Raw genomic sequence first — 23,489 nt, 5'->3', positions numbered from 1 at the left:
AGAAACAGAATAGGCTCTGTAGTAGAGACCACAACGATCTGTTTCCACAGCGACCAGTTAAACCTAGTTTTGCACTTGAATGACTTTTCAGTGTATCACTTTTCTCAGAGTAATTTGTCTTTTGATAACATATTTCATTGTACTGTTCGTGCAGCACTCATAGTACACCATACTTTGAGCTCCATTGTGAAGACGCTCATCTGCATTATGGTCATGGTTGTCTGACATAGTCATGCATCAGTGTCGATGATGAAACATGCTGTAATTCCCTGTGTTTATTTGCATGGTATTTTCGCATTTCAGAGCGACATCTCTGAATGAATTGACATGGTGGTGATGTCTCATTAGTGTGGGCAAAGCAAGCGAATGACAGCTGCTATCAGACATTTCTCTTTCAGTGTGAGTGGCTCTGTATGTGATTTATTGGGAAATGTGTTAATGATTCACGAGCTGATGCTGAGAAATGTGTTGTGATATATTCTGTGTGTTAGAGTGAGCAATTGCAATTCAACAGCTCATCTTCACTAGACTGGTTCAAAATAATTGGAATAGCCCCCTTCCTAGTTCCTCCTTTCAACTTTCCAATACCTCTAGGAATGAACTAAATAAAGTGGGGTAACAGAGAGAAACCATATCTGGTGTTGTAGAATCACTAAATAAATCCAGATCAGGTCTTCTATCATCCTCAAGAGGTTTATTTTGCATTAATAACAGGCTGACTGTAAATATTCCCATGACATGACTGTTTATCAAATAAACATTGTTGAAATAAGTTGAAATAAACAGTGTTGTTGAAATTCTAGTATTGTCTTACAGATTAGCTTTCACTTAGAAAAGAGAATAAATAGTACAATATTATTGTATTAATAATTTCACAATAAAAATTTAGATATATATTAATCTGCAATCCAAGTTTATTCTTTGGATTAATCAACATTAAAGTCTTAGTTCACTTTAAAATGAAAATTACCCCAAGTTTTACTCACCGTCAAGCCATCCTAGGAGTATATGACTTTCTTCTTTCTGATGAACACAATCTGAGATATATTTATTATAGGAATGTCAATCAATTAAAAATTTTAATCTAATTACATACTCTGTGATTAATTAATCTAAATTAATCGCATACATAATTTTTGCTGTGAAAGTATTAAATATTTCATTTCAAATGAATCAATGAATAATCAGCATTAGTGACATTAAAGTTCAAAAACTCTTTTATTATTATTTTCACTGTTCAAATAATGGCCATAACAATCAACAATATGACCTAATATGCTAAGGAAATAAATTCATAAGTGCTTCAGGAAGAAGATTTGATGATGTGTGCCGTAACAGGTTGCGTTTTGACTTTTGCTTTGTCCGTCATTTTGACGGACAGGTTCGTAAAAAATCCGTCATAATCTATTATTACCCGTAATTTTAATTTTCATCTTTTAATTATAATAACACATTTAATTGCTTTTATTTTTGTTCACATTTGAATTGGTAATTCACACATTAAATTTCTCTGTACTGTACTATAGGCTACGTGTTAGCCATTAAAGAAAACGTAGTTTCATATTTATGTTTTAAATTCATCTATTTGATTATGAAAAGTGAATATATCGGGAGACATGGAGTGTGTCAGACATGATTTTTGACCACTTCATGAAGTTTTGTTTGGTAGAAAGCCTTTCTCTAAAGTAATTTCGTTTTGTAAGAATTTTATCTTAATGTTAATCAGTGTTTCATCAACCAATTACCTGGATGTAATAAATAAGAAGCAAATATAGTAGAAAATATAATCATGACATGGAGGCGCGGGCGCGATCACTGGCGCGTGAACTGGACATGAACTGAAACTCAGCGTATCTGCTTGCCTCAGAGACATGAGAAATATTTCTATAGAAAGAATGAAATATCTACTATAACGACATGCTAGGTCGTACCTCCGGATTAACGTTAACTCCTGGATGCTTTGCATTGATGTGGTAGCCTACTTTAGAGTGGACGAACTCTGGTGATATGCAAATTACTTGCTGCAGACATTGCAGACAACTTTATTTTTATCAACACATCCATCAGGCCGTTTTTTATAAGTAAATGTTCCAGTCAATGATCCAGGCAGCGCCAGCGCGTTCTCGTCTCCCTCATTAATTTTACAGTCGAATGGTGGCTAGAACAGCTCCAGGTTCAAAGGTCAATACGGAATGGATTAATCTGCGTTATTTTTTTCTTACACAATATTTTTTCTCAGATTAATTAATCGAAATTAACGCGTTATTTTGACAGCCCTAATTTATTAATATCCTGATGCATCCAAGCTTTATAATAGCAGTGAACGGGACCAATGAGTATGAAGCTGAAGAAAGTGCATCCATCAATCATAAACGTACCCCACACAGCTTTGGGGGGTAAATAAAGGCCTCTGAAGTGAAGTGATGCATTTGTGTTGCGTCAGTTACAGTTTTTTAAGTTGGTAAGTTGAATATGGAAGGCGTATGACGTAGTGTAAGCTCTTTGAACTGCGAGAGGTGTTAGACTTTCTTCCTAAGTTGAATACGAAAGGCGTTCTGGCAGAAGTTAGATATTTTACTTTATAACTTGTTAAATATGGATATTTCCGGTTGTGTTCATTAGAAAGAAGAAAGTCATATACATATAGGATGGCTTGAGGGTGAGTAAATCTTGGGGTAATTTTCATTTTAAAGTGAACTAATCCTTTAACACTGGAATTTATAAAATTATTATAGACTACCCTACGTATTTTTTTGTTATTGTTGTTGCTGTTGAAAGAAAATTATATTTATTTAACAAAGATGCATTAAATTGATCAAAAGTGACATAAAATGTATACACTTCAAAATTTCCTGTAAATCACTTTACCTCAGTGGTGTTTGGTTCTGTTTATTTGGGAGGCCACAGAAGACATTTGATTTCAAGTTGGTGTGTATGAAACTTTTTCATTTTTTTTTTTTTTTTTTTCCTTTAGCAATGGCGATGTTATCTTGAAAATAGGAACAGTGGGAATAGTGCAACAGAGGCTACTACTATTGCAACCTGGTCTTGCAAAATAGGCTCATATCCTTTTGTCATTATATGGCCATGCAGAGCCATCATTAGACTCCCTTGAGATGGCTACCCATACTATTATAGATTCACATTTTTTACAGTTGGCAACACATTTTTGGCTTTCTGTGTAGCAACTGCCCTGTAAAGTAATCAGCTATCCTTATCTATGAGCTACAGTGTCCTTGTTTGACATATTTTGTCATTATTTTTGAGACCATTACCCTTGCTAAAACATTTACTGTTTGATATGCCCTCCTTGAAACTCTATTAGCTGTCTTGTGTTACTTTGGGAATTCACATATCGAAGTTCTAAGAATTATCAGTCCACTTTTGGAGCTGACACATGCTGCTAATTGGTCATCAGCTTGATTTGAGACATCTGTGCACTTGCATCAGCAATTATGATAGAAGTGTGTTTGTGTGCGTTTGCTTTCATCAAATGTGCAATAAATAATTTTTGAAACCTAAATAATGTGGAGAAGTCAAGTAAGCCTGTTTTGTAAATGCATCTTGTCGGTTTGCTTTCATCCCCAGGCTCTGAGCAAGGAATGTCTACGGAGAAGCCTGAAGCTCCCATGTATGTGTATGAGTCGACGGTGCATTGTGCCAACATCCTCCTGTGCCTGAATGAACAGCGGAAGCAGGACGTCCTGTGTGATGTGACAGTACTGGTGGAGGGGAGGGAGATCCGTGCCCACAAGGCAGTGCTGGCAGCTTGTAGCCAGTATTTCTCCCTGCTGCTCAGGGGCCAGACGGAGCATGAGCCGGTCATCAGCCTGCCACAGAAGGTGAGTGTCCTCATTTGGCAGAGTTACAGAATCGGAATACATTAACAGCCTGCAAGGATACACCTAAATTACCTGTGCTGATGATTTTTAGCAGAGATAATCGGCATTGTCTGAAAACCTTGTCCACCTGGATGAAAATTAAAAGACCTATTCATAAGACAATACATTTTATGTATTAAAATATTTATCATTTTTGAATTTTGAGTGAATTTTGTGTACCCATTGTCATTGAAGATATTTAGGTCATTTTAAAATACCCAGGCCTCAAAAAGTCTTGAAATTCAAGACCTAAAAATATCTTGAAATTTCTATAGTGAATATACACTACTGTTCAAAAGTTTGGGGTCAGTATGATTTTTAAAAAAAAAATTATTTTATATATATATACAACTATTTTAGTTACTTTTATTCAGCAAGGACACATTAAATTGATCAAAAGTGGCAGTAAAGTAATTTAAAATGTTACAAATATTTTCAAATAAATGCTTTTCTGAAAGAATTATGATAAGAAATGTTCTTATGAACATTAAATCAGCATATTAGAATGATTTCTGAAGGATCATGTGACACTGAAGACTAGAGTAATGATGCTGAAAATTCAGCTTTGCCATCACAGGAATAAATGACATTTCAAAATATATTATAATGATAAACAGATCTTTTAAATTTTAATATTTCACAATATTAATTGTGATTTAAAAGATTTCTCTTTTAGGAATTTTTGTTTCAAGAACAAGTGCCTCTTTATTGCACTGATAGATAGAGCAGTCTGGCAGGAATGTGTCTATGGAGAAAACATGTTCATCGTCTGCAGCTTTGAGTTGGTATAATTGCTTGTGATGTTGTGTTTGCCAGGAGTGTTAGCAGAGTTCCCTCTCAGAACTTGGAAGTATGATTTATTCATGACTGATTCTCTGTGTTGTAATACTTTAGGTGCTTTGCGATCTCAAAGCTCAAACTTATATTACAATATCCCAGATATGTCAGAAGGCCCCCCATTTGCCACTGCTTATATATTAATTATCGTTCATCTTCAAAACACTTAATGTCAAATTGTATTCTGTAATGACCAGGAAATTGGCTTCATATCTCATTCTCTCCTCAGAGCCATGCTGTGCTGCTTCTCTCTTGCTTTATAGTGTGGAGTCTTTGCTTTCTGCTTTGTGTGTGTACATGCGTCCCTGCCTGCTGCCCTCATTAGGATTGCTGGTTATAACATTAAAGGAGTCTCATATGGCGCTTGGCTTCCATAAAGACATGCTTCTGCAGGCGGCAGCTGCTGATGCCAGCTGAAAATAGATCCACAGAATGCTCAGCATTTTCCCCCCCTAGCTTTTCTATTTATTAGCAGCTCTGGGAGGACTGACTGAATGTCTGGAGGAGCTGTATTTTCAGCAGGATGACTTTCTATTTTAAAGATGATGTTCTTGATGTAGTAGCGCTGCCCCGAGCATTTGTAGATACCTGTGAGATTGATAGAGTGATTGAAAGTGATGAGAAGGGCGGTTTATTTTTGTTCCTGACACTATGCGGTTCACTACATTTTATTACCAGGCATAAAGCTTGTAAGACCTTGATCGGAAGCTCACACACTTGATAGACACAGTTACTATTTTTCAAATTTGATTTGAGGATAAGCAGTTCATTTTCGGTCTCAAAAATACCTCTTGATTGTGAAACCTTTTCTGAATATGAAGGAGATATCATAGGGTTCATAATAGGGGTTCACTTACATTTTTGAAATAGAGGAGTTTTCAGTTGTAGTACCTCTCTCGTTCATGTACTCATGTAAATAATAATAATAAAAATAAAAGTTAGTTATTTGTATTTTTCTGTTGTTTAAAGTGTCAAAATATCATGTGATGCGGCCGTCCGGCCATAACTTCTGTTTTGGAAATAAATTACATTTTAATATATAAAAAAATAGAAAACCAGTTATTTTAAATGTTAATAATATTTCACAATATTACTTTTTACTGTATTTTTCATCAAATAAGTGCATCCGTGGTAAGTATAAGTGACTTCTTTCAAAAACTGTACTGACCTCACATTTGTAAAAGGTTGTCTATAAATATCAATTAATATTTCATGTTCATTTAATGCTCATTTCCTTATTTTTTACATTTAAATTACACTTGTCATCATTGAACACTCACTTAATTGTTCAAAATGATAACACTGATTAAATGTAATCTTTAGAAAATCTCAAAATATTTTTATTTTTCATACTGTACATTATGTTGGATTTAAAATTATTTTCAGTTGTGTTCTTTTTTATTTTTTTATTTAGACAATCCAGTACTTTTTTTTTTTTTTATATGTCTGCCATTAATTAGAAATATCAGTGCATCACTATTACTTAAAGGTCTTAAAGGTAAAACAGCATTTTGTAATTCTAGGAGTCATAAAGAAGGTAGAGAATGTACGAAAATTATGGCAGGAAACCTTGAGTAATGATATAAGTGGTCTTTGGGAATACAAATAAAATGTTACAAAAGTGGCCCTTTTAAAATGATTAAAATACCACTGATGACCCTGAAATATTGTATCGTTTTCTTTCTATAGATCACGGAGAAAGGCTTTGCCCCACTGTTGCAGTTTGCTTACACAGCCAAGCTGCTACTCAACAGGGACAACATCCAGGATGTCATGTGCTGTGCAGAGTTCCTGGGCATGCACAACCTCGAAGACTCCTGCTTCCACTTCCTACAGGCCCAGATGAAAGGTGAGGTTGATGGCATGCACACCAGCCAGAATCCCCCATCAGAAGACGGAAACGCGCGGCCGAGGGACTCCAAAACTCCACTGTTCAGATCAAGGCTGCACCCTGAAACTGAGCAATTGAAAACCACCGACAACTTCCATTCTCCAACCTTCGACCTCCCTCGTTATCCCAAATATCGAAAGTACCATCAGGTTCATGCTAAGCACAACGCAACCACCTCCTCACACAGCAGTACCTCAAGCTTTCATGGCTCCTTGCAGGACACTGTCACCAGCAGCGATGCTCGGGGCCTGGATCTGTCAAAGGTGAAGGCAGAGCCAGCCAGTGGAGAAGTCTGTGTACCACTAGAATTGTCTGAGTTGGAGCAGGATGGTCTGGTCAGGGATAAAGGCTGTGACATAGAGATGGACATGGAAATGGAGTTTGAAGGAAGGCAACTTAGTTCAACACCCACTGAATTGCCTGTGAGCAAAAGTTCACCAGTGTGCCTGAGCTCCCTTGTTAAAAAGGAAGTCACTTCTTCAGATGATTATCTTACCACTGATCTGCAGCCTGCCAGCAAAAACTCTCCCGTTCGAGAACAAGAAGTTGCCCCGGGTGACTTCCAAAAGGACTATCAGGCTTTCATTGGGGGACTTGATGTGATGTCCTCAGAGAAGGCTGAGAAATTAACTGATGGGGTGTCCCTCAAGTCGCTTTCCTTTGAGAGGATCTGTTCGCAGGATGCTGAACAGGAGAGCGACCGAAAAAGCGTCATCTTCTCCTCTCGGACCTCCTACCATCTGGTGGCACCTGCGCACTCTTATCCGGGTGAGAACTGTTTGGGGCAGGAAACCCCGGAAGACCTATGGGCAGGTTCCAGCCAGTCATTCCCATGCTCCCAAACACTTTCCCCTACTTCTGTCTCTCAAGAGCCACAATTGCCCTACCGCCGCCGCCCAAAGAGCAGCTGTCCGGTGCCCATTAAAATGTGTCCTCGCTCATCTCGTGCCGAAAGTCACATCAGAACTTCCAGCTCTTGCTCTTCCTACTCCTACGCTGAGGATGGAAGTGGAGGATCTCCGTCCAGCCTGCCCCAGTTTGAGCTCTCTACCTCTCCTTGTTCCACCATGGCGCGATGCCTGGCGTTCGAACACCGGGAGCATAGCACGTCGGGGACACCAAAAATCAAGTGTGAGAAGTCATATGACACTAATTCCAGTGATGAATCTGGATCATTTTCTGATGGAGATAGCGAATTGTTTGCCACCAAAGAGCACAGTCAAGAGGTTGGTACACACTTTGGTCCATCTTTGGAAAAATTTGTTTCACTTTGTTGATTCTGTATCCTAAATAATTAAGAATAAGTAGAAACTAAAAATAAGTAGAAATTAAAAATATTAATCAAAATATTTTTCATATTGCAATCACAATTTATATCAGAAAAATCTCAATTTGATTATTTTTTCATTCCTCAAAATCATGCTATCCTGTTGCAGTGGTTGCTGTCAACATTTGAGCTTTTGGTCAAAAATTCAAATCTGATACTTGATCCCATTTAAAAGCAACATCTTCATGAATAAATATGTAAAATATAATCATTACAAAACATTCCCACATGATTCCCGAGCTTCTGAGATTGAGAATAAAGCTGCAGGAACTTGGCAAACACTGGAGGGTTGCCATGGCAATAAGCTCTGAGCCATTCTTGTTCCTTAGGTCCCAATGACATAATTGTTCCTCCTCCTGACAACACTGATACATTGCCAGTTCAAGAATCTGTGTATGATAATTTGTTGTCTAATTGACTCCCATTGACTTTGATTTTTGATGACCCAGTTGAGGAGTTGTTGTCAGTATACAAGTGACTATAGACATCATGCTTTTTTAAATGGGATTCTCAGAAAGATTTTTGAAAGCAGCTGCATAAATCAGATATTTTCACAGCAGCTTTATGAAACCGATAGCTTCAGATTCTACAATCTAATTGGATGAGCTGCCTTCTAAGCCACTGTAAAATAGCTGATATATGCACAGCTGTGACCAAACATTACTTCTATATTAATGTGCCAAGTTAGGGACCTTTGGGAAATGCATTGCAAAAGAAAAGTTTTCACATAGAATACAGGCACACAACATATTTTTTCATAGTATTCTATACAGTGATAAAGGCTTTGTCATTAGCATTGAAGTATAAATATACTTTATTATCATGAAAGTACCCAAGAAGGCTCGAATAAACCATATATTGTCGTAGTCCTGTGTTTATTAATCATGTTTAATCAATCAAAGCCTTTCAGTCTTCTGTTTATTTCCTGAAATGATGTGCGTTATCGTACTTTGGGGCATATTTGGAGTTTCTGATCACTGAGCCGTGTTTCACTGACAAGATGCGCATTAAAAAAAAGCACAGCCTTTGCCAAATTTCGATTAATCGTGCAGCCCTAGCTACAATGCTGCAAATCGCATTGTAATTAGAAACCTTTGATGGTCTTCAGACTACAGACCTTGAACACAAATGAGCACAAGACCGTTTGAAAGCACCTGCCTATCAATAGGTACCGAATTGAGTCGAAATAGTCTTTGCTACTGGACCCGCAGTCCGCCCGTGCCTATAAAAAATATACATTAAAGTAACATAATGCATTGCTTTCCATAAAAAATAACTAAGTAAATAGTTACTTTTTTTTTGTGAGTAAAGCAATATTGTAAGACAACTTTTGCCTTTCCTCAAAACACACACACACACAAAAAAATCTGCAAGTAAGACAAAATAAAGACATTCACTGAAAACAAATCTTACTATCTTAAGGAGTATGGCTTTTTTAACTGATAAAATAGACAAAAAATGCTTGTTTTGCAGTTTATTTCAGAATAATTGTTTATTATAATTGTCAAAAATAATAAATGTTATTTTATTATTTAACTATTGTAAAGAATACAATAGTACATGTCCAAAACACCTTGGTAATAACATGCTACTTTTTGACACCTTTTTTTATTAGTCACAAATAAAAGGAAAATTAGGTTAAAAAAATGTCCACCCAATATAGCGTAGAAATCTCTGCAGAAACAATCTTTCTATAGCCGTCTTTATTCTGTCCTTCATTCCACCGGAGCTCAAAGCTCCCAGCTGCAGGTCCCCAGACAGAAGTGGGGCAGCGGCCCCCAGGCTCCCATCTGATGATGGGCCGCTTCACCTCACTGGCTAACAGATGAGCCCTACTTCACAGTATGAGTGTCTTCTCCCAGAAACGACCTGACTTCAGAGAGAAGGAGAGGAGAAAACGTGCCTGTGCTGCTGGAAGCCTAATCTGTCATTCTAGCCTTATTACAGAGCTCTGTGTAGTAGAGTGGTTAAATATAGATCTCCATTTTACACAGACTGAGCAGTGGCACAAGGTCACCACAGAGAGAGGGAGTATTCGTCATGACGGACTCCCTTGGAGTTTTAAGTCAGGTTTCATCTCTGTCATTGCACTGAAACAACAATACAGGTTATACTCTGTTTGCAGAATTTGTAATTGAACCATAACGTGTCCTGTGCACATTTTCATTTTAGAGCTGTACTGTGATTGGCTGAACCATCTAAAGACAGTAAAATGAAGCTCTTTGATACATTTTTTCAGGACTCGTTGATGAATAGAAAAGTTCAAAACAACAGCATTTATTTGAAATGGAAATATTTTAACATTATAAATGCCTTTACTCTCACTGATCTGACACTCAATTGATCAATTTAATGTTTCCTTGCTGAATAAAAGTAATCATTTATTTCAAAACAACTTTAATCCATAAAATCTTACTGACCCCAAACTTTCGAATGGTATTGTATACCTAAAATCCATTATTATGTGTAAAAGACCAAAAATATCTACTGATCTGATATTGAATAATTTTATCATCATATAGCATATATATATACTAACTACTAATATATATTCTGATATTGTTCATATTCTGATATTTCTAATGTTTTATATTTGATGAGTTTGATAAGTTTTCTCATTGGAGGAGACGAGGCCTGTACTATCAGGGCTCTGAACGCAAATAAATAAAACACTTCATACAAGTTAGATGGCAGTGTCATCTAGTGGTGAAGCATCATATTTTGTGGTGTGAAGGATGTGCCAAATAAATATATTATATTTGTTTTGTAATTTGTTTATATTTGCTTTTTCAAGTATATAAATGCATCTAACTATAATGTGCTGTACACTTGCAGGTGAAACTGCCTTTCTCAGTCGACCAGATCACAGAGCTTCCACGCAACGACTTTCAGCTGATGATAAAGATGCATAAACTGACCTCGGATCAGCTAGACTTCATCCACGACATGAGACGCCGCAGTAAAAACCGCATCGCAGCTCAGCGCTGCAGGAAAAGAAAGCTGGACTGCATCCAAAATCTGGAGCGTGAGATTCACAAATTGGTAGGCAACACAAGTGTTTGCTTGCACGTTCCTCCAGAATCTCTAGATTGTCACCTTCTTTACTATGTGTGTTTCTCCTGCTTAGGTCTGCGAGAGACAGAAGCTCCTAACCGAGCGCAGCCATTTAAAGACCTGCATGGGGGAGCTGTGGGAAAACTTCTCCTTTCTCTCTCAGGAGGTCTGCAGGGAGGAACAATGGAGTCCGGATCAGTCTCGATCTCTATATAATCTACAACCAGACCCAGTTTTATCTGGTTCAACTGGTACAGACCTTAGAATATCTCCCAGTCCAACCAGTATAGACATCACCCTCACCTCACATGGCAGCATAGTGTCATCCCCTGACTGTCACACCATAGCCCATCCTTCACACCCGCACATTAGAGTGGACAGAGATGCTGTGCCGCCCCAGGACACTGTCACCTCTGCGAGGTCAGAGCCCTCCCAGATGGGCAGCTCAAGTGTGACGATTGATTTCTGCCAGGAAATGACCGAGAAGTGTACAACAGAAGAGCTCCCTGAAAGAAACTGAGTCGGGTAAACTGCATTTTTATCTTTTAACACGAGTATTGGTTAAGTACGTGTTCAAATTTTACTTTTTTTTTTTTTTTTCTTCTTCTTTTTTTCCCAGTGTTAAGTTTTATTTGTTGCTATTTTAGGTGACTGTTCTGTTTACATGTTGCACCTGATTTTTTTTTTTTTTTTTTGTGTAAATGGATGTGTTCTCGTACATGCTGTATAGGATGCTAAAATCATTTATCACTTTCAATTTCTTTTATTATATATATATATATATATAAATAAATTGTTCTCACATTTATCTCAGGAATTGCAGACTTTGTTTTTGTGGCAAGGCAACTTCAAATCATGCAGCATATGCAAATGTGATATTGAGTGTTTGAAAGTGTTTTGCACCTATTGTGCGTTCAAGCATTCCTAATGTGCGTAAAGAAAAAAACGAAATCAGATAACAGAGAAACTAAACAGCTGCTCACCTGAATTTGCAAGAAGCTGAGCAATCTGTTTTTCCACGCAGAGAAATGAACATCTGATCTCTTTCTCTCTCTACAAAAGGTCAGAATAGATCATAAATGACGATTGGCTGCCTATATGATTGTCCCCTCCGATATTTTGTGATGAAGCACCATTTCATACGGTCCAGATTTTTTCTATAGGTTTTTCCGAAGCTCAGTTTTCTAGACTGTTAAAATGTTTGATCAGGGATGTCTGTTATGTATAAAACTCTCCAAGCAAACTTTAGTAAATTACTCATTCTGACTTTGTTTATTTTGGCAGCTCACATTTAGATCTCTCCGATCTGACTTGATTCCTTCAGGGTGTTACGCACATTATCATTTTACTGTTGTCAGATAAGCAAATCAATATTATTTTTCTCTCTTATGTTTTGGTTATATATTGGTGGTGGGTGCGGACCTTTATCATTTTTTTTAAATGTTAAAAAGTTTGTACACGTAACCACACTCCACTCCCAGTTATTTCCGTGGTTGTAATGTTTTCACCGTTAAAAGTTTCCAATACCATCCCTCTTTCAATTCAGTGGAACTCTAACACTTTTACATGTTTGATTTAATTACATGAGGTGAAAGTTCAAGCCTTAAGGTGACAACAGTTGGAGAAATCTCAATGCTGCATTACATTGTTGTTGCTTTAAGTGACTTACATCTGTATCGTCACAATACTAAAGTTCAAAGGTGAGATGGGGTATATGTTTTACTGTTTTAATTAAGTCTATTTACTTCAAATTATTGTGAACTGCATGACTTTAATGACAGATAAGACATGATTAAAGCTGTGTTTTTAATATTTTGTTTGTACTAAAACTTCTGGGATTCTGATTGAACATGTTACATGTTAGTTTAAGTCTGTATTGGCCAAAAATCAAATTGTTGTGGCCTTAAAAAAATCTCATATAGTCATGTGGGTTAATTTGTGCACCATAAACGACAACTTCCAAATAATTGACTGTCAAGACTTCAAATGTCTCACAAATTACCAGATTAAATTCTTAAGAATTCTGTGCATATTCTGATTTTTTTTTTTTTCTCTCTCTCTCTCTCCATGACCTTTGAATTTGGATTTGGATAAAGCATTTTATCATGCCTTTGTTATATGATGCACCACAGTTGTTATATGAACACTGTGATAAGGGCAAATACGAATATTCATTATTAGTTTACATGCAGTAGGGAGAGTTTGGACATTCGCAGATCTACCTGTAAAATCGATATACCTCTCGTCTCGGACAAGGTCTGTAGCAGAACTGGTTTACAACCTTTTTAAAAGACGTTTTACAATAATTTCTTTTATGTAGATTTTGTATGTATTGTACATATTCTGTTTATAGTTATTTGTGGGATTCTTTGAAAATGATTGTTTTGCTTTCTTTTGTTAATTAAATCTTGAAAAGTTGTGACCTCAATGTTCATAATCTGTATTTGTTACATTCTTGAATGTGTCCACATTGAATTTGTCTACTAGGATATTAAATAAATTGCCACGCATGTTTTATGCAGATTGAATGTGTTTTGCATCATTTGCTCTGAGGAATATAAAATTTGCATGATCTGTATTCACCCTGAATTCAAACACAAACACTTTTGGAAATAAGAAAACTTTTTATTTTCTTCGTAAGTTGATGTAAGGATCCATCAGCTTGCATCACATTTTATGGATGTAAGCTAAATGATTTAAAATGTTCTCTTTTTTGCCAGCTGTCTGAAGGTCTGAAGCTTTTATAAATATGCATAGATGTATTTTGGCTTCCATAATTAGACATGGAAAAGCTGTACACCATGCTTTACTGGTAAATTAAGGTGCTTGCAATTAAAAAACGAACGGTACAAAACAGCACTATTTATAACACAATAAAGCTGCATTAAACCAGTGCTTCCCCAGCAGAGCAGATCAGAGTTAAACCATTTGTTGCTGATATCTCCATTCATTTCTGCTCATGAACGGCCTGTTACATTCCTGTTGTCCTTCTGTCCTTCTCACTTTCACTTTTTCATGATGGAAGAGATATCCAAGAATACACTCTGTAAAAAAAAAAAAAAAAAAAGGACATTTTCATGTCAGTAAACAAATTTGAAAAGCAATCATTCATATTATCATTATCCACACAATTTCTGTTGGTTCTTAGAGTTTTAGCAGAATTCTTTTGTTAATAACCACAAAATCGATTCATTTTACTCTTCTAAAATACGTAAATTCTATATATAAATATATACATTGTCAAAAAAAAGGTACGGCGCTTGTCACTGGGGCAGTACCCTAAGATACAAAAGTGAACTAATTCAGGTACTAATATGCACTTTTAAAGTACCATTTACGGGTAAGTAAGGTACAAATATGTACCTTTGGATACTGCCCTAGTGACAGTGCCGTACCTTTTGTTTCTGATAGTGTAGGCAAAAAAAAAAAATCATTTTGAAAGCTTTTAAATGTCTATTTGACCATCTGAGTGGTTGTGTGTCATTTGTGTCTACTTGCCATGGACATCCGTCGTCCTCCCCCTGGTGGTGGGTTCATGGGCAGGTCATTGAGGGAGCCCAGCTCGGACTCCGAACTCCTAGTGGAGGGACAGGACGGACTGCCGGACATGCTGTCTGAGGGCATACGGGCCATGAAACTGGCTTTTCTGTTCGGTTGACAAAAGTCGCTCTCGGAGGACTCCAAAGTATCGTTTCCCAGGTCCGGCAATCGGCTGGGCCTGTGCAGAGCGTTGCGAAGGCAGGCTGGTATTTCGGTATGACTCTCAGAACCCAGATGACCCGAGTTAAAAGGCCTAACGTCCCTCTCTGAGCCGTTACTGCTCTCTAGATGCTGGTCTCTGTTTTCCCGGTCCTCTAGCAGCTCCATGGACGCCTGGGAGTGCAGTTCATGGATCATACCCTGGCTAGGCTGGCGCATTTGGCGGGGCTGCTGGGTTATGCAGGACACTGGGAGGGTGGCCGCGGCAAAACTGTTATGCCGCAACATGTCGTTGCTTGAGCCGACGCAAGCGCTGGTAAAGAACAGCGGTGGGTCCGTTTGCCCCGGCGGGATAAAAGTTTTCAACTGCGGGTTTTTGTGGGGCGACAAGTCCGACATCACACACAGTTGCTGAATGGTCGAATGCTTGGGTTTGCAAAGACTGTCGTCCTCGACAAACTTGAGTCCCCTTAAAGTCTGCTTAATTTTTCTCACCCCCAGGTGGGATATTTCCATGAGGTTGAGGAACAACGAAACCCCTGCAATGACAATCATGAAAACCATGAAGATGGTCTTCTCTGTCGGCCTGGAGACGTAACAGTCCACGCTGTTCGGGCAAGGCACCCTCTCGCACTTGTACAAAGGATCCAGTCCTATGCCATATAAGATATACTGCCCCACAATGAACGCCACTTCCACCACTGATCTGGTAAGGATATGAATAATATATGTGCGCAGCAAGGAGCCCCTCAAAGGAGCCTTCTTCATTTTCTTCTGCTCTTCCAGCCTCCTCAGTTCCTTCTCCAACTTCTTGTGCTCCTCCAAGAGGGGCTCTGTTTCTTCCAGCTCGGCTCGCAGCTGGATTTTCCTCCTGTGTCGTTCTTTCTCCAAAGCCCTCAGCCGGTACAGAGCATGTCCCATGTAGACCAGCGAAGGCGAGGAAACAAAAATGATCTGCAGTACCCAGAAGCGAATGAGCGATATCGGGAATGCCTGGTCGTAGCAGACGTTCTTGCATCCCGGCTGGTCCGTGTTGCAGATGAACTCGCTTTGCTCGTCCACCCAAACGTCCTCGGCCGCCACGCCAAGAACCAACATCCGGAATATGAACAGGATGGTCAGCCAGATTTTACCCACGATGGTGGAGTGAATATGAACCTCCTCTAAAATGCTCCCCAACAAGTTCCAGTCCCCCATCTTCACCGCCACATGTCAGTGCTTAGTTTAAGACAAAAGAAAATATGAGTTTAGCCTACTGCTCAAGTTGGTCTATTCTCAGCATTTATGCATTAGCCAACATGCATTAGGTATCCGACAAACAAAAAATGCAACATGCACATGCAACAACAAACTGCTCGTATTTAATTTTGCTCAAAATGATAGTTCATAGACACAAACAAACTAAGCTAATCAAAGCATTATCCGCAAAACCAAACTAAAATGCACTTACATTTCAGTGGGATTTGCTGTCTAGTTTCCTTGGTGTATAAACAAGCATGTTTTCTCCAACAAGGAAAATCATTCCTTCATTTTACAGCAATGGAGTTTGCACATTAAAAATGCAGCTAGTCTCTCAGCATAATGTCGGCTACAGTGAATGTTCCCCACAGTTGTTGCATGCAGTGAGTTCACAGGATGTAGAAATTGATCAGAAGCTGACGGGACAATGCCCCATGGCAGATCTTATTAAGCAATTGCTGAAAACAGCACCCCCACACACATAAAAAGTTGCCGCGATGCCAACCAACCCAATGTCCCTCATGCAGTCGATACAATGTTCTGCCACACAAAATATCAAGATATCATGCAAGCCGTATTCATGCAATCCCACTCATTTTGGCTCAACTACCGGGTTGACTCGAACAACAAAATGGGTCTCAAACTTTTGTAAGCATGCATATTCATCCTATTTAACCATTATTCTTAAGCTAGCCAATTAGTCAAGCCCAGTTTCAAAGCAAACTGCATTGATTGTGATCTTTTTTATCTGACCCAGCACCTAGCACAAAACAATACATGTGAAATATATTTCACCATTTTCCTTTGTGTTCCCCTTTGAGTTTGTGCTAAAGCTTTCCATGTTGTTTACGTTTGCGAGCACTCAATGTCAAATGAAAGACCTTGCACTCGATTGCATCAGGCCCCCCCTCCTAAACTCAATCCATCAATACTGCAGTGATTTGTTTAGCATGTTCTTTTTTCTGGTTTTATGTGCCACAAATCTCATTAAAAGCATATTTGCACAACATTGTGCTTTTACCCTATAAATCCAATAGCAATTGATTCAAAACAAAACAAAACATGGTTTTATATTGAAACAACAGAAGGGAACGTGGCAAGCCATGATCCACCAATCAGCATGTGCACGTGATTTTATTATCCTGATTCGTCCCTGCCCAAACCTCTCAGGCACTGCACAACTGGATCATCCCGCCGATCACACTACATGCTTCATAAAATGACCAGCCGTCCCTCGGGGCCTTTAATTAGCTTTCCATCACATGCTGACAGAGTCAATGGGGGATTGATTTGATTTTCCCTTGCAGAAGCTTGAACTGCAAATGCCAGAAGTCACATCAGGAACGTTGCATTACATAATGAGTTCATACGGTACCAAGCATAGACTGTAAAAAAAAAAAAAAGAAAGAGAGAGAGAGAGAACGAATGGCAGAACATCCTCTATTGGTCTTTGTTCTGTGGTTCTTCATTTGATCTAATTGCCTTGACTGGGGCTAACACAGTTATTTTTTGAGGAACTGTTTTATTAAATTGAGGAAACTGTAGCCTACTTAAAGTGCATAAGTGCAAAAATAATCATATTTGTGATGAAACCATATGTCTGACAGTCTTGTTCCATTGTGAATGTGCAACTTTTGTACATTATTTCACTTATTATGTGGCTGCTCACCAAATAAATAATAAAACAACAGAAAAGCTTGTTTTTATTTTTACCTTTGTAGCATATTTACCCCTATTAGTATCTTAAAGGTACATAATATATACTGCATAGCATTGCATAGCAACGGACAGCCAATAGCATGCCTCATGTTCACATGCTTTGTACAGTCACAAAAACACTGTGCATTGTAGGCCTAACAGTAGTTTCAGTGTTTGAGGGGAAAAATGTCAATTAAAGTAAAGAAGATACTGTTTCAGTTTTACCTTTATAGTCCGAAAAGTCCATTCAGGGTAAACTTGAAAGTACAATTGGCTATATATTATATATTATATACAGTACAGTCCAAAAGTTTGGAACCACTAAGATTTTTAATGTTTTTAAAAGAAGTTTCGTCTGCTCACCAAGGCTACATTTATTTAATTAAAAATACAGTAAAAACAGTAATATTGTGAAATATTATTACAATTTAAAATAACTGTTTTCTATTTGAATATATTTCACAAAGTAATTTATTCCTGTGATGCAAAGCTGAATTTTCAGCATCGTTACTCCAGTCTTCAGTGTCACATGATCATTCTAATATGCTGATCTGCTGCTCAAGAAACATTCAATGTGTACAATTGTACAAAATATTTGTGTACAATTTTTTTTTTCAGGATTATTTGATGAATAGAAAGTTCAAAAGAACAGTGTTTATCTGAAATCTAATCTTTTGTAACATTATAAATGTCTTTACTGCCACTTTTGATTGATTTAATGCATCCTTGCTGAATAAAAGTATTCATTTCTTTAATTTCTTTTCAAAAAAATAAAAATAAAAATTCTTACTGACCCCAAACTTTTGAACGGTAGTGAATAATGCTACAAAAGCTTTGTATTTCAGATAAATGCTGTTCTTTTGAACTTTCTATTCATCAAGGAATCCTGAAAAAAAAAAAGTACACAACTGTTTTCAACATTGAAAATAATCATAAATGTTTATTGAGCAGCAAATCAGCATATTAGAATGATTTCTGAAGGATCATGTGACACTGAAGACTGGAGTAACGATGCTGGAAATTCAGCTTTGCATCACAGGAATAAATTACTTTGTCAAATATATTTAAATAGTACACAGTTATTTTAAATTGTAATAATATTTCACAATATTACTGTTTTTTACTGTATTTTTAATTAAATAAATGTAGCCTTGGTGAGCAGACGAAACTTCTTTTAAAAACATAAAAAATCTTAGTGGTTCCAAACTTTTGGACTGTACTGTATATATATATATATATATATATATATTAGGGCTGTCAAATAATTAATCATGATTAATCAATACAAAATAAAAGTTTGAGTTTGCATAATATATGTGGGTGTAGTGTGTGTAATTAATATGTATATATAAATACAAACACATTCATGTATATATTTGAGAAATATTTACAAGTATATGTATTAATTTATAGTTTTATTTATTATATATTATATATAAATAAAAATATCTTGTACATAAATACCATATTTCTCTTAAACATATACATTAATTTGTGTGTATTTATATATACATATTAATTACACACACTACACCCACATATATTATGCAAACTCAAACTTTTATTTTGTATTGATTAATCATGATTAATTATTTGACAGCCCTAATATATATATAAAATGAGGACGCGCAGTTTTAAAGCCTTAAACATATTGCTGGCAGGTTTCGTCCAATCAGTGACAATGACACCGAAAATATGGTAATAAGGATGTTACCCCAGGGTTTAGGAATGTAAAGTTTACGAATATACAGGATTAATTGTTCAACCCAGGGGAAAATGATCAGCTGTGTTAAATGTGAATCAAGATAACCCAGGATTCAATTTAAGTGGGGTTTAGAATCACCCAGGATTAACTTTTTGTGTGAAAAGCCCTGAAGTGCACATATTAGTTCCTAAATGGTACATATTAGTACCTCTCGAAAGGATATTGACAGCTTTTGTACCTTTTTTCTGAGTGCATGAAATATTGATTTAACTTATTTTATTATGTGACCCCCTGTTGTTTGTACACTGCGTTCCAAATTATTATGCAAGAGACAAATCAGTAAGATTTCTGTACTACAAGCATACAGATTTTAGTTTTTCCAAGAAAATGTTTGTTCGTTTATTTATCCATGTCTTTTTAGATAACTGGTATCAATCTCAGACAAAATAATTTGCCAGATCTATGGAAACCCTACATACAGGTTGTTCCACATTATTAAGCAAGTCACAGTTCTCATGCAATATGGGGACAAAGAAAGATCTTTTTGAAGATGAAAAGCATGAAATGGTGCAATGATGTGCAAAAGGCATGAAAACAACTAATATTGTGTGAAACTGAATGGAGATTATTGAATTATCATAAGATTTGTGAGAGATTTAGAGCACAGCAGAACTCGGTCAGATAAAGACTTACTGAGGAAAGTTCCTGTCAAAAAAATTAATTGCATTAAAAGGGCAGCTTTAAAAAAAAAAAAAGCCAGTGTTGAGCAGCAAACAGGTATTTGAAGCTGCTGGTGTCTCTGGAGTCTCAAGAAACTCTCCATGCAGGCTGGCAGTCGTGCGTAAAGATGCATTTTAGACACCACTAACCAAACCTCACAGAGAGAAACATTTACAGTGGGTTTAGAAATACATGAAGACTCATTTTTAAATAGTTTTATTCACTGACTAATGCCGTACTACAATGGATGGTCTAAATGGATGGATTTCTGGATGGTTGGTGAATGGCCACCACGTTCCAACAAGACTGGGACGTCAGCAAGGAGCTGGTGAATGATGATTTGGGCTGGAATACTGGGAAGTGAGATGGAGGGTATTAAAATGACTTTTGCAAGAGATGTGGAGTTCATAACTGGCCATTTGGTATAAAAAGGAGGATAGTGCATAGTACAATGCACTATTGTACAATGCACTATGCACTATCCCATGCTGCAAAAAAACACCACAGCAATAAAACTGTTTGAAAATGTATTTCTACACCCACTGAAAATGTTTCTCTTTGTGAGGTTTGGTTAGTGGTGTCTAAAATGCATCTTTACGCACGACTGCCAGCCTGCATGGAGAGCTTCTTGAGACTCCAGAGACACCAGCAGCTTCAAATACCTGTTTGCTGCTCAACACTGGCTTTTTTTATAGCTGCCTGTTTAATACAATACATTTTTTTTGACAGGAACTTTCATTAATAATCCTTTATCTGACCGAGTTCTGCTGTGCTCTAAATCACTCACCAATCCTATGATAATTCGATAATCTCCATTCAGTTTCACACAGTATTAGTTGTTTTCATGCCTTTTGCACATCATTGCACCATTTCATGCTTTTCATCTTCAGAAAGATCTTTCTTCCTCCCATATGGCATGAGAACTGTGACTTGCTTAATAATGTGGAACAACCTCTAAGTAGGGTTTCCATAGATCTGGCAAATTATTTTGTCTGAGATTGATACCAGTTATCTAAAAAGACATGGATAAATAAACAAACAAACATTTTCTTAGAAAAACTAAAATCTGAATGTTTATTGTACTGAAATCTTACTGATATGTCAATTGCATAATAATTTGGAAAGCAGTGTATACGCCACATTTACTGCAGCAGCTGGTGCCACTATGACTGTGAACCACAACAGCCACATTAATGAGATAATTTAAATTTAGATGAATATCATGTCATAGGATATGTCATTGGTCAATTTCAAATGAGTGCAAAGTTATATTTTGCAGCTCAAAATTTCATAAGTCCTTATTTATCTCAAGGTCTTTGTTTAAATGTAATTATTAACCTACCTACTTAATTATAAAACTATGTTGTCAGTGCCCTACAAATAAACTGGTTCTATGCCTTTATTTTGTGTTTCAAATGTGTATAGTAAAAGTCAAGGTGATTTCTTATCCTTTAATGCAGGCAAAAGCTCACAACAATGAAAGGGTTCAACTCTAAACCATCAAGAGTGTAACTGACACACACACACACACACACACACACACACACACACACAGTTGGCACTAATCTGCCTATTTTTAATTTACAAATGCTGCTTTATTAAAAAATAGAATGAAATGTGTTTATTTCTAATATTTGTATTAATTTATATAGAAATAAATGGTGTGTAATTTATTATTTACAAGATATGCGACTGTCATTACTTTAATCCCTTGCCATGGTAACACCTTTTAAGATATCCAATACCTGTTGACAATTTATCTTATCTTCAATATATTGGACAATAGGCTAAGAAAGTTTTGTGTGAATTGTATGCTGGCCTTTGGAACAGTAGTTAAAATTCAGAGCTTGGTTCGAAAAATCCACATTCAAACAAAAATATCTGACTTCCTGTTGGTCGGAGGCTTGGAGCTAATGACTAAATTAGAAAGTTGTCTGGGTTGATGAGAATAATATATGTACCGAGTTTGGTGATTGTAGGTAAAACTAACACTTTTATCAAAAGGTGGTGCTATAGAGCCCCTACTCCACACCCATTTCTAAGGCTTTTCCCCATGTCTTCTAGATGACAACTCTTAGGTGTGTTGAGTTTCATGCAATTTGAATGCTAAACACTAAAAAATACCCAAAAAGAATATGAAAGTTTGACGCACTGCCATGACAACAGTATTCAAGATATCAAGAATCCTTTTCACAGGTCTACATCTACAGTGTCTTGTCATTATTCTATGAAGACTGAAGCAAATCGGGTAAAAATAAGAGGGAGATTTCAAAGCACATTGAAAGTGACACTTTTGCTACCAGTTGGTGGCACTATGACTTTGACTCACAATAGTAACTACAACGAACACACAGCGGAAGTTTCATCAAAATCAGAGTGCAAAAATTGTTTGTGCTGATGAGCTCTATAACTGTATGAAGTTTGGTTACTGTGGGTGAAAAGGGGACAATGATGGACAATGATTCCAACATGTGTGCAGAGTTTTTGAGCATGATAAGGGACCCAAAAGTGTCCGTAAGTAAAAAAAAAAAAAATAATAAAAAATTACCTAAGGAGAACAAAAGGGCCCTTCGCTCCTCAGGGCTTGGGCCCTAAAAAAAAGAAAAGAAAAGAATGCAAAGTGATAAAAGAGACATCAAGGTTGCACAATGTGAAAGACTGGTTGCCAGGCACAATGCTCTGATATGCAGTTTAGAGAAATTATTTTTCAGCAGAATTCCATATTGACCAATCACAATCAAGTATTTCAGAGAGCCAAGTCATTAATTTTACAGTATATCTTTTCCTTTGTTTTTTCATTGCCAATTTAAATATTAAAAAATAAAAATTGGTAACAATGTAACAGCATTTTGTTTTTGTTGAAGTGTAAAAACATTTTGTTGTTGGGGCGGGAGTTCGAAAATGGATGGAGGCAGTTGGATGGCCGTCCACCATGCTGATAGATTACTTCACTCTGATCCATTTCAATCAATACAGACTCGTGCAGCCCTGATCTGACTGTTTGGAGATAATGAGATTCTGTCATGCCTGCGGATATTTACCGAGAACAGATTTTGGGTGTGAACGAGGTAACGAACAGAACGTGAATAGCATTCCCTTAAACATCTAAAAATAACATAAGACTTCGAAGATTGTATTTTTTATTTATTTATTTTATTTTAGTATTGTCTTGTACTTGAGTTTCAAAGTATTAGTTTTCAATCTCAGATTTATTATAAACAATTAATTATTTAGTGGAAAAGATATAAATTCTTAATGAAAAGTATGAAACGAGGAGATTCACTAATGAAATCATATACTAATATATACATATATATATATATATATATATATATATATATATAGGATGATTATGCGATGTGTTAGACCCCTGCAAAACAGAAATGTGGTGCTGCAGAGGTCATGGCGGATCATGACCTGTTATACAACATTTGCCTC

The 23,489-nt window shown here is 36.9% G+C and overlaps 2 protein-coding genes across 3 annotated transcripts in view; one reads left to right on the top strand and one right to left on the bottom strand.

Moving 5' to 3' along the window:
• The window catches only part of bach2a (BTB and CNC homology 1, basic leucine zipper transcription factor 2a), a 32,722-nt gene extending 19,232 nt beyond the window's left edge, over positions 1-13,490 (top strand). The window contains exons 2-6 of one of the 2 annotated variants that reach the window (XR_010892501.1): positions 3,589-3,842; positions 6,408-7,835; positions 10,772-10,978; positions 11,064-12,690; positions 13,087-13,490. Coding sequence is in view for 1 of the 2 variants with exons in the window: in XM_067366860.1 (XP_067222961.1) it covers positions 3,603-3,842; positions 6,408-7,835; positions 10,772-10,978; positions 11,064-11,510 (2,322 nt within the window). In the remaining variant the exon portion in view is untranslated. Of the gene's footprint in view, positions 1-3,588; positions 3,843-6,407; positions 7,836-10,771; positions 10,979-11,063; positions 13,042-13,086 lie in introns of those variants that run through there. The other variant, XM_067366860.1, reaches the window with a different exon arrangement.
• A 980-nt stretch (positions 13,491-14,470) lies between these two features.
• On the bottom strand, positions 14,471-15,886 carry gja10a (gap junction protein alpha 10 a). The gene has a single exon (XM_067366861.1). It carries the CDS (start codon positions 15,884-15,886, stop codon positions 14,471-14,473), a length of 1,416 nt encoding a protein of 471 aa, XP_067222962.1.
• Between the last annotated feature and the right edge of the window lie 7,603 nt (positions 15,887-23,489).

The sequence above is a fragment of the Chanodichthys erythropterus genome, chromosome 18 (assembly GCF_024489055.1).
Source record: "Chanodichthys erythropterus isolate Z2021 chromosome 18, ASM2448905v1, whole genome shotgun sequence".
Taxonomy (NCBI): Eukaryota; Metazoa; Chordata; class Actinopteri; order Cypriniformes; family Xenocyprididae; genus Chanodichthys; species Chanodichthys erythropterus.
Note: the sequence above shows the minus strand (reverse complement) of the source record. Positions and strands in the feature narration are given on the sequence as shown.

Excerpts from the sequence above, each read along its gene's own strand:
- gja10a (XM_067366861.1), bottom strand. The coding sequence starts at position 15,886 with ATGGGGGACTGGAACTTGTTGGGGAGCATTTTAGAGGAGGTTCATATT.